Raw genomic sequence first — 11548 nt, 5'->3', positions numbered from 1 at the left:
TACTTTACGATGTCTGGCATCAAAAATTGCGGTTAGACACTTTAGATCAAAATTGCAGTCCCTTTTTGAACCAGTACAGCTAGGTTTTGGCACGAAAGGTGGGTGCGAGGCAGCCGTCCATGCCCAATATATCCATTATGTATATTGTTATTGTCAATAAATATATTTTTCAATAAATTGTAGTTTGTAAGATTAATCCAGACGGGAATTTGATCAGGAAAAAAATGGCGTCAAACTCATCTAGCATCCATATCAGGGGGGCGACACTTAGAAACGTGGTTAACATTAGTAAAGATGTCGGCGATTTCTATTAATGGGATCCGATAACCAAAGAGTAAAATAAGCCAGCACCTACTTTTGTATAAAGTTGACTACCGATTGTGCAAACTATGGAAGGTAGAGGCAAGGAACAAAATCTCCATATACCAAAAAACCATAAATAGGTGGCGCTACAATACCTAGAATATATGGAGTGTGGAATTAAGAGGAGTGACATCTCTTATGGTAGAACTGTTGCAAAAGTAACTTTTTCTTCAAGTAGACAAAAAACCATAAATAGGTGGCGCTACAATACCTAGAATATATGGAGTGTGGAATTAAGAGGAAGCAATGTGGCCGCCTCTCCCCTAGCCGCCTGCGGTATATAAATGAGACCGTAAAGAGGGGAAAGGCGGCAACTTATTTATATGTGTTATTAGGGTGTAGAATGCATCGCATACATACCTTCATATCCCATAAGGGACTCTTCATCCTCACTCTCTCTGCACCTCAACTCCTGGGCCAGAGGAGCCTTAATCTGCTTCGCTTATCTTAAGGCGGCTGAATGTATGACACCCGAGATCTGTGGGTAAAATTGCTCTATGAACATGGTATTCTCCAAACCATTAACCTCCACACATAAATCTATATATCTTACTAGTGAGCCCCATCTTACCCGGCCGGATGTAGGTTACACAAAGCCAACTACCTAAGTAGCTGTATAGTCAAGGGGGCGTACCGCAGCCGAAGCTGCCCCTTGCGTGCTGATAAAGGAGTAACTAGCGGCCGAAGCCACCTTACTCCTACACGGGGATAAAGGAGAACCTAGCAGCCGAAGCCACAGAACTCCTAACGCCTTTCTCTGGTTTCAAGGGGGCGTACCACAGCCGAAGCTGCCCCTTGCGTGCTGATAAAGGAGTAACTAGCGGCCGGAGCCACCTTACTCCTACACGGGGATAAAGGAGAACCTAGCAGCCGAAGCCACAGAACTCCTAACGCCTTTCTCTATAGTAGCCGCCCCCCTTACGGGGAGCATCTAGCAGCTAAACCTGCCATTCTCTTACACATTGATATAGGAGGATCTGCGGCCGAAGCCGCAGACTCCTACACAATCATAAGTCCCTAGTCCGCCTTACCTAAGATGGGCTCCCAATAGCTTCCACGTCAAGGTCACGTGGCAAGCTCGAACCAGAAAGGAATAAAGGAGATAATCGCACAGAGAAACCATACCACTACTGCGAGCTTTCACCAAGTAAATAAAATACTTAGCTTTAGATGATTCCGGACAGCTGTAGGCTTCCTCACTTTATATCACATTTTATAGAACTAGCGCGTTTCGCGCCATACTGAATCTAGCTTCACCAACTTACTACGTTGGTTAACTTACCACAGTTCCACATAGAGGGCGCTGTTCGGTGTTGCCGCAGGTGAATTAGTATTGTGGCATCGGATTTTCGCGTCCGTCGCGACACTCCCCAACCCAGGCAGGAATAGGGCGACTAGATTGCTGGTCCATTCTTTGATCTTCTCAAGGGCTCGAAGAGCTGCGGCTCTCTTAGGTCTTGACTCGTTGCCTAGCGTAACCTCCTCCAGGTTGTGTGATTCTGGCTTAGTGTGCTCGTAAGATTCGAGGTCGACGACCGCGAACGGTTCTGGTTCGGACATAGACTTAGGCTTAGGCTCGTTTGACTCACTATACATAGGCTCTAGGATTCGTTGAGAGGAACTCCTTCCCTCTACTGGCGAGGCATAAGGTTGTACTTCTTCTTCTGGCTTATCTCTGACTGCTTGTGTGCATCTTTGCTCAGAAAGAGACTCGGATTCGGCAACATCGTTGACGGAATCCACCGTCATGTCATCTCTGCGTGACGAACGGGGTAGATTAGGAAGTTGCAGAGGTTCTTCTGCGCTTTCGTCGTAAGATGATGTTTGTTTACACTGTTCTTCTCTATCTTCGATCTCTAACGGGTAGAGATGCGCGATAGATCTTGTATACTCTGTATCTCCTACTCGTACCGTGGCAACCCTACATAAACCGTCGGCGCCTTTTCTTAAAGATACTATTTTCCCAACTTTCCAATTGACTCTGTTCTTCGTGTCACCTTTGATCTGCACGATTTGACCTATCTTTGGAGCCAACTTGGATATTACCCTAGGTTCTTTAGGATGGTGGGAATATCTTTCTCTCAAATTTAGGAGATACCGGTTCTCGAACATCTCTTTAAATTCTCTTAGAATTATCTGTGCTTTCTTCCAACCTTTAATTAAATTGTCTTTAGTCACCGTTCCTTGTGACGTAGTAGGATCCTTTCCTGACGTTTCCATAATGATACATTTTCCCATGGTAAGAAAATCTGAAGGTTTTAATACATGATCAGGCTCCGAGTCCACGTAAGTTAAAGGTCTTGTGTTAAGAACCGCTTCTATTTCTTTAACCACTGTAACCAGCTGGCTGTCATTCAATAAATGTTTCTGTAAAGTTTTCTTCGTACAGTTCTTAACCAATCCGACTAATCTCTCGTAGAATCCTCCATGCCATGGTGCTAACTGTGGTATAAATTTCCATTTTATTTCTTTATCTACGCAGTATGGATTCTGAAGAATCTCCGAGAGTAACTTAAAGTGAGCTGCGTTGTCAGACGTTATCAAGATAGGCACTCCTCTTGCTGAAATCATCCTGCGTAAGGCCAATAAACCTTCTTCCGCTGTTAGGTCCTTTACAACTTCTAGGTGAATGGCTCTTACAGCCAAACATGTATATAGGCTAATCCACCTTTTGCAATTGCCATTCCCATTGTTAACTAGAAGTGGTCCCAGGTAGTCGGTACCAACGTATGTAAATGGAGAACTATAGTTGACTCTCTCTTTCGGTAAAGCAGGAGTTTCCGGTAGTCTATATGGCCCTCCGTCATGTCTCATACATTCAGGGCATTTCTTCAGAATCCTTTGAACTTGGCTTCTTCCTTGTGGAATCCAGTATGTTTCCCTTATCTTGTCTAACGTGTGACTCACTCCAACATGTTTATTTTCTTGATGAGTCTTTATTATAATTTCGTTGGTGAAATCTGAATTTTTTGGAATAAGTATAGGATAGCGTTTGTCAAATGACCAGTTTGTGTGTTTCATACGACCTTTGCACCTCAGTAACTCATCTATATCTTTAAATATGCTTAAATTCAAACTTAAACTAGTTACTTTTCCCTCTACTTCTAGAGGAAAATACTCTGATTGAATTTCTTTCAATTTTTGAAATTTATTGTCTGGCATCTGACCATTCTCTTGATTTATTATCTCTTTTGCAGTTGTGCCATCTTCCGTTTCCACCGGGTTAACATTAGGTATATCTGGATCATCTATTTCCATCAGTTCTTCATCTTCTTGGATCCCAAGACCCTCCCCAGTCAAGAGAGAACTGGTGGGTCCACTGCCGGATGTAGTTGGCCACGTCTTCGGATCTTCTACTATAAATTGTGGACCACTCAGCCATTTCTCCCCGTCCTCTCTCGAACAGGTGGGTCTGGTGCCTACGTCTGCTGGATTTAGGTCTGTTGGAAGGTATCTGATTTCCAGATCTTTATTTGTTCTGATCTCTTCTATCCTCCTGGCAACGAAAGGTGGTAATAGTTTGTCAGATTTACACCATTCTATGACTATCTGGCTGTCGGTCCATAAGACTTGCCTTGCTATCTTCTGCTGGAAGAATTTAAGAACGAACTTTATCAATCTACTGCCAATCAGTACTCCTAATAGTTCAAGACGGGGTATCTTGAGACTCTCCTGATCTTTACTTGGTATTAAACGGGATTTACCAATGATGAAGCTTTTCCCCGAGCCGCAAACTAAAAAGACTGATGCTGCATAAGCCTGTAGGGAGGCGTCAGTGAAACAGTGTAGTTGGTAGCCTTTTCCCACTGGTGTCTTCATGTAGCATCTGTTCACTGACACTTCCCTAATGGCTTCTAAGTTCTGTCTGATGACGTTCCACTCTTCTGTTAGTTCGCTTGACAATGGCGAGTCCCACGACACTCCAGCCTTCCAGAGTCCTTGTAGAAAGAGTTTAGATGATAGAGTATAGGGCACGGCATAACCACATGGATCATAGATTGATGCAATAGTCTTCAGTATTCCTCTTTTTGTGACTGCTTCCTCTTGCAAGTTAGGTTTCAACTGAAGAGTATCTTTCTTAATGTCCCATTCTAAACCAAGTACCTTTACTTTATCTTCTTTACATGTATCAGAAACTTTCTTCGTAAATTCTCGAGAATTTGAGCTCCAATCCCTGAGTGACATTGAAATATCTTGAAAAGATCCTTTTAGATTTCTGTAGAGCTCCATCGCTTCATCTGTAGTGCTGGAACCCGAAACAAAGTTGTCCACATATATGTCATTTGCTTTTAGTCTGACTTGTTGATGTTCCGCACTGGACAGGTGGTGTTTGATTGTTGCATTAAGCAAAAACGGTGACGAAATGACGCCAAATGGAACTCTACAAAACCTAAGGTGTAATAGGTTGTCTTGAGATATCGGTTTAGAGGTATCTTTGAGCCACAGGAATCTGGTTACGTCACGATCCTTTTCGTGTAACGCCATTTGTAAGAACGCCTTTTCAATATCTGAGGTTAGTCCTATCTGATGAGTTCTAAATTTTATGAGTAAACCTGTGAGGTCTTCTAACATGAGTGGTCCTCTGTATAAACATTCGTTCAGACTCTTGGTGTCTTTGCTGCTCTTGGAGCTAGCATCATAAACTATTCTCATAGGTTTCCCTCGATGGCTTACTCCATGGAAGGGTAGGTAGTGAACTACGTTATCCGTTGACGTTCTTGAAGCAATTACAACTTCTATTATACCCTTATCTAATTGTTGTTTAAACGTATCATCGTATGATAACAACGTGCCTTGATCCATACGCTTCAATAAGCTTGATAAGCGACCAAAAGCCATTCCATAATTATTGGGTAGGTCCGGTGGGTAAGTTATCCACGGCCAGCTTACCGTGTAACGATTATTTAATTTTAGAGTGGTATTATTAAAATACTTGATTGCTTCTTCTTCTCTAGTTGCTTTCGGTGAATCACTAATACCTATACATTCTAGTTCCCAGAGGCTCTTTATGTCTCCATCACAAAGGGGTGGGTCAGGTTGATGAAGCTTCGTTTCTATACAAGTCTGAGCGTAAGTCACTACATAGGGCTCGTCACTAAGCTGTGGTTCTGTTCTACCACTTATTATCCAACCAAGGGCAGAATCGACCAGGAACAGGTTACTACCCAATTGTATTTTCTTCTCGTAAATTAGGTTGAAGTAGTACTCGTTTCCAACCAGAATCTGCACCTGTCCGCTTAGCGAGCCGTCATCCGCTAGTATATATGACTCCGGTAAGTCCTTCAACTTGACAGTGGGTATGTATCCTCTTGAAATACGTTCAACGCAGTTGGCTTGTATAACTATCTTCTTATTTGTCCTTGACAGCAACTGTAAAGTAACTATTGGACTATGTATTTCTTTAGGAGGATCTTCACCGAAGGTAAATATAGTTAAATGACTTTCCTCTTCAATGGGAAGCTTCAATTCCTTGGCAGTTTGAAATGTGACATAGGAGCGCTGAGAGCCTGGATCTAAAAGAAGTCTATATTTATATTGTTTATTTTTATCATCTAGGGGGTTAGCCCTAACAGAAGTTTGAAGAGTAGTGAATCCCTTTCCTAGAACCGTCAGGACTGTTTCTTCATTGCAGTATTCTTCTGAAAATTTAAATGGCATAAAGCTCTGTTATGCGGTGTCTCACTACAGCAAATGCTACACTTACGTTTGTTCTTGCAGTCTTTTATAAAGTGGCCTAACTTCAAACACATGAAGCATTTCTTTCCAAGTCGTTTCTTTCTTTCTGCTAAGGTAGTAGCTTCAGAGCACTTATCATTGTAATGATCACCTTTGCAAAAGATGCATGTCCACGCTGTTCTCCCCTTCGAAGAGCCCTGCTGAGGTTCTGGTTGATCCTTGTTAGAAGTCGGAGTTTGTTTTGGTCTGTTCCATTTATTGGGTTTATTAATACTATCAAACTTATTCTTCCTTTCCGGTCTTCTATCAAAACCTCCTTGAGGATTTTGTTTCTTAGGGGGACCTTGTTGCTGTTTGGGTGGATATGCGCTTCTTGCACGTTTCACATTTATATGTAGAGTTCCGACTGTACTATCTTCTGCTTCATGCGTGCGTTTTCTTCCTGAAATCCTTTCAGCATCCTCTTTTGCGGTAATAATTCTATCTAATTGGTTCCTGATTTCTTGTATAGAATCATCATTAACCTTCAGCTTAATTTCGTAAACTAGATCGGGTGGAAATTTCTCCAGCAACATAAAACGAAGATGATTGTGATTGATGTTTTCACCTAATGATTCCAAAATTTTGAGATTTCGTTCAACTTCGTTGAATGTCTTTCTACAGTCTTCAGCGGTGCTTTTGGCCATCTTAACCTTATATAGTGTTGCATAATGCGCGTCAATGAGATGAGAGGTCTTGCCGAAACGCTCCTTCAGGATTGATATGGCTATTCTATAATTAGCATTAGTAGTAGACAGACCATCTATGGCTTTCTTGGCATCTCCCGTCACCGAGGCTTTAAGATAGGAGAGCTTGTCAACATCAGGCAGATTTCTTGAATCAATGTTGCTCTTGAAGGAGTCCCAGAACTCACACCAAAAGAGCACATCTCCACTATACACCGGCAGCTGAAGTTTAGGGAGTCGGCATGAGGCATTCGCTTCCGGAGGTTTCTCTGTAGCGTTGCCTTTCAAAGTTATTTGGTCGATCTTCACTTTAAGTTCAGCCAAAGTCTCCTCTGTTTGAAGTTGCAATCCACTCAGTAAACATATTTCATCAGAAGCAGGTGTCGAAGCCAAGCGAAAGTACTCCATCAAGTCGTTGTCAAGTCTTTTCAGAGATGCATCTAATTTACTGTAAGTAATTTGAGCCTGCCCTAAGTTCTCTGAATTAATGGTAACAGGAATAACTTCTAGGTCTGTGGTGAGTTTGTCGTTAATGAGCCTAAGCCTTCTTAAAAGCAAATCGTCCATTATGTTGTTTGTGTAAGCTCTTTTCTTGTTTAATCCTGTAACGTATAGAAATAAACCCATTTAACCTAAAGTCCTATTTATTTGCTTATGTATGAAATGATTACGCTTGTAGATTTAATTAATACTGCCTTGCAGTAACTATGTTTCATACTTACTTTAGGTTGTTTAATTTTAAATTATTTTATTTATTCTTTATTTTAATGATCTCAAAATATTGAAATCTAAATTTAACTAATGATCTCTAAAATCCTTTCAAATTTGAAACCAAAGAAAGAATAAAAATCAAAGTCAATTAAATTACATGAATGAAACCATTGACCCAATCATAATCCGATGTTTCATTTAAATATCATGAGGGAGTAAAACAAGGGTGGAAGGCAACATAACATACACACCTACATATAAATGTGTCTAGTTTTATCTTTATAACTTATAGGTTACACCAATACAAGCGTCATCGACGTCAGTAAGTGATGTTGACGTTTATACACTGTTGCCACAACACAACCTCTAATGTTGGTGTCTCTGATTCAAGCTCACTCGTAGCACAACGAAAATTAATACTTTATTTCCATTTCACTTGTTTTATTGATCTATTTAATGATTATTTTATTTTTATTTCACTTGTTTGGTTTATTTATTTAGTAATAATTTTAATTTTATTTCACTTGCTTGGTTTATTTATTTAGTAATCATTTTAATTTTATTTATTTGAACACTTCAAAGAATCACTTATCTAATGAGTCTAATTGCACATAAAAGTCACCACAATAAATCTGGAAAGAAGATGTTAACTTATATATACACATACACACCACAATTGCTTTCGTATAATATAATCATGGACTTCAATATGGAATGCATGTAAAATAAATCAGGTATAAGTTCCCTTTAGGCCTATATACATAATATTGTATATAATTATACTTCTTACTTAACGTTTACTTACTCAACTAAATCCTTTGTACATACGCCGTAAATCAATTCACAAAGAAATAAATTGTCTTTCTTAGTTTAAATAAGGTAGCGTAATAATACCAAACTATCTAACTAGGGAACCCGAGATAACATTCCAGAAGGCCTATAGTAAGCTTGGAAAATTACTAAGGTTCGCCTCTTGTTTGGAAAATTCTAGATATTTCTAAAACTGAGTCGTACTAATATGAGCCGTGTTACCTAAACAATAGGGTTGACTCTTGTCTACGGTCGTCCCCAACTATCAACTTCTAGAAAGTGAAATTATTTCAATAAAGTAGGAGACGAAATCGACTCATAATTCATACATACGGAAGGATACTTAGTTAAAAACGGATTCCTTTTCTTGTTAGAAACCCAAATGATCATGGCCGCCATGCTGTCGGATCGCTTGCTATGAAATAATTTTCGTCGCGCGCATTTGTTTTACAGAATAGAGCTCTGTCACTGTGAAGTAAATGTTTAAAAACTTACCGAGAAATAGTCTAGTCCGATAGCAGGTCTAATCAGGGGGGTTTTCGTCAAATCCGAGTTGTCTTGTCCGGTGTGGTTGGCGGCGGCGAGTTCACTGTACCTATGAAGTAAATACGTAGTTTTTCACAATCTTGCCTATCTACACGCTTATCCCTTTGTTGGTGCCCTTTAAATTATAATATTCTCAATATTTACCAGCATAATTTGAGGAACCTTCCCGGGGAACTCGCGTCTGCTTGGAGATCTTCCGCCAACGATTCAAAATGGTGGAACGTTCGCTTTGCAACAGTCAGTGTTGCCAAAGTCAACTCAAACCCCATAAATTTCGATAAATATGAAATGAATTTAGGGCCTTTAACAAATTTCTTTCTTCTTTATGTTGATTCCGTATAAATGATTGCATCCTTGTGTTCTTAAAACTACTTAAGTTCTAAAGTATAACGTAAATATAAAAGGTAAAATGTAGAGTGCTTACTCATACAAACTCTTATCTACTACACGTACGTTTTTTATAAGATGCTTATTAGTTATTCTGACTCGCATACGTTTACTTATTATAATCATATTAAATCCACAACTCTAACAACTAATGTATAATAAAATAAAGTAAATCTTCTACTTATATCTAAGTACGCTTTGCTATGACGTACCTACTGAAGCGTCTTATTGGAAATTGGTTATCGTATAACTTTTCTATGTTGAATCAGCTTAGCGACATAATTTTTCTTTCTTCTTTAATTTTCTTGAGAATCCCGATAATCCGCACATTTTCCGCGATTTGGTGGATAATCTTCCTAGTGTGGCAACACCTGCCATCTTGTTCTAGGCGGTTCGCGCCGCCTATTTTTCCGGTTACGTTGGTAACTCGAAGGCATTATTACACAATAGTGTATCACTTAATTTAAAGTAATAAATATCATAATTGATAAATATAGACAAATGCACCAATCCCTTTTTTATTCATCTTTGTTTATTCTTTTACTAATTTGCGACTCCATTCTAATTGGAAAATAAAATACATCCATTATGAAAATGTCGTGTGACTGCTTCCGGTCACCGCGATGTAATTTCTTCATGTTGGCTCCGTACAATGTTGATGTTCTGCCGTTCACGTATATAAAAACATGACTTATTAACTCAAAATATCTTCAATTGATGAATATTAATGCCAGCCTCTTTATTTAAACAAGCCTAAATTAATATCGAACCAGATGTAATAAGAAAACACCTTAAAATGTACACATAAAATATAAAACCTCGCAGTTTTCGCTACTGTTAGCGCCATCTATGATTTCCGATAGTAAACATATATGCCTATAGTGAAGATGTATGCTTTGCATTCTTTATATTATTTATTCTCAACAAAGCCTTGGTTCTTTAACTGCTGAATCCCAGCACCTCCACCAATGTGGCCGCCTCTCCCCTAGCCGCCTGCGGTATATAAATGAGACCGTAAAGAGGGGAAAGGCGGCAACTTATTTATATGTGTTATTAGGGTGTAGAATGCATCGCATACATACCTTCATATCCCATAAGGGACTCTTCATCCTCACTCTCTCTGCACCTCAACTCCTGGGCCAGAGGAGCCTTAATCTGCTTCGCTTATCTTAAGGCGGCTGAATGTATGACACCCGAGATCTGTGGGTAAAATTGCTCTATGAACATGGTATTCTCCAAACCATTAACCTCCACACATAAATCTATATATCTTACTAGTGAGCCCCATCTTACCCGGCCGGATGTAGGTTACACAAAGCCAACTACCTAAGTAGCTGTATAGTCAAGGGGGCGTACCGCAGCCGAAGCTGCCCCTTGCGTGCTGATAAAGGAGTAACTAGCGGCCGAAGCCACCTTACTCCTACACGGGGATAAAGGAGAACCTAGCAGCCGAAGCCACAGAACTCCTAACGCCTTTCTCTGGTTTCAAGGGGGCGTACCACAGCCGAAGCTGCCCCTTGCGTGCTGATAAAGGAGTAACTAGCGGCCGGAGCCACCTTACTCCTACACGGGGATAAAGGAGAACCTAGCAGCCGAAGCCACAGAACTCCTAACGCCTTTCTCTATAGTAGCCGCCCCCCTTACGGGGAGCATCTAGCAGCTAAACCTGCCATTCTCTTACACATTGATATAGGAGGATCTGCGGCCGAAGCCGCAGACTCCTACACAATCATAAGTCCCTAGTCCGCCTTACCTAAGATGGGCTCCCAATAGCTTCCACGTCAAGGTCACGTGGCAAGCTCGAACCAGAAAGGAATAAAGGAGATAATCGCACAGAGAAACCATACCACTACTGCGAGCTTTCACCAAGTAAATAAAATACTTAGCTTTAGATGATTCCGGACAGCTGTAGGCTTCCTCACTTTATATCACATTTTATAGAACTAGCGCGTTTCGCGCCATACTGAATCTAGCTTCACCAACTTACTACGTTGGTTAACTTACCACAGTTCCACATAGAGGGCGCTGTTCGGTGTTGCCGCAGGTGAATTAGTATTGTGGCATCGGATTTTCGCGTCCGTCGCGACAGGAGTGACATCTCTTATGGTAGAACTGTTGCAAAAGTGTCCAGCTGTTAGCTATTTATAATAGTTCCAAGCAAAGAATATGTTCCAAGTCTCTCAAGAGTAGCACTAGAGTAGCTAAGAACCTAGGCGTTATTGACGGAGTGAAGTGCGCTGTCTATGATTTGATTTTTTTGTTCAAGTATTCTAGGTATTGTAGCGCCACCTATTTAAGGTTTTTTGATGACACTTTTTGGTACATGAAGA

The 11548-nt window shown here is 40.5% G+C and overlaps 2 protein-coding genes across 2 annotated transcripts; both read right to left on the bottom strand.

Moving 5' to 3' along the window:
- Positions 1–699: 699 nt before the first annotated feature.
- LOC133517772 (uncharacterized) lies at positions 700–2212 on the bottom strand. The gene is made up of 2 exons (XM_061851187.1): positions 1646–2212; positions 700–841 (listed from the first exon to the last, which is right to left on the bottom strand). Coding segments are annotated over exons 1-2 (468 nt in total). The 5' UTR covers positions 2113–2212; the 3' UTR covers positions 700–840.
- A 2988-nt stretch (positions 2213–5200) lies between these two features.
- On the bottom strand, positions 5201–9272 carry LOC133517771 (uncharacterized). The gene is made up of 3 exons (XM_061851186.1): positions 8976–9272; positions 8781–8880; positions 5201–7366 (listed from the first exon to the last, which is right to left on the bottom strand). The coding sequence occupies exon 3, from the start codon at positions 7329–7331 to the stop codon at positions 5973–5975; it is 1359 nt and encodes a 452-aa protein (XP_061707170.1). The 5' UTR covers positions 7332–7366; positions 8781–8880; positions 8976–9272; the 3' UTR covers positions 5201–5972.
- Positions 9273–11548: the final 2276 nt, after the last annotated feature.

The sequence above is a fragment of the Cydia pomonella genome, chromosome 5, assembly GCF_033807575.1.
Source record: "Cydia pomonella isolate Wapato2018A chromosome 5, ilCydPomo1, whole genome shotgun sequence".
Lineage (NCBI taxonomy): Eukaryota > Metazoa > Arthropoda > Insecta > Lepidoptera > Tortricidae > Cydia > Cydia pomonella.
This window is presented reverse-complemented; position numbering and strand designations above follow the sequence as displayed.

Excerpts from the sequence above, each read along its gene's own strand:
- LOC133517772 (XM_061851187.1), bottom strand. The coding sequence starts at position 2,112 with ATGACGGTGGATTCCGTCAACGATGTTGCCGAATCCGAGTCTCTTTCT.
- LOC133517771 (XM_061851186.1), bottom strand. The coding sequence starts at position 7,331 with ATGGACGATTTGCTTTTAAGAAGGCTTAGGCTCATTAACGACAAACTC.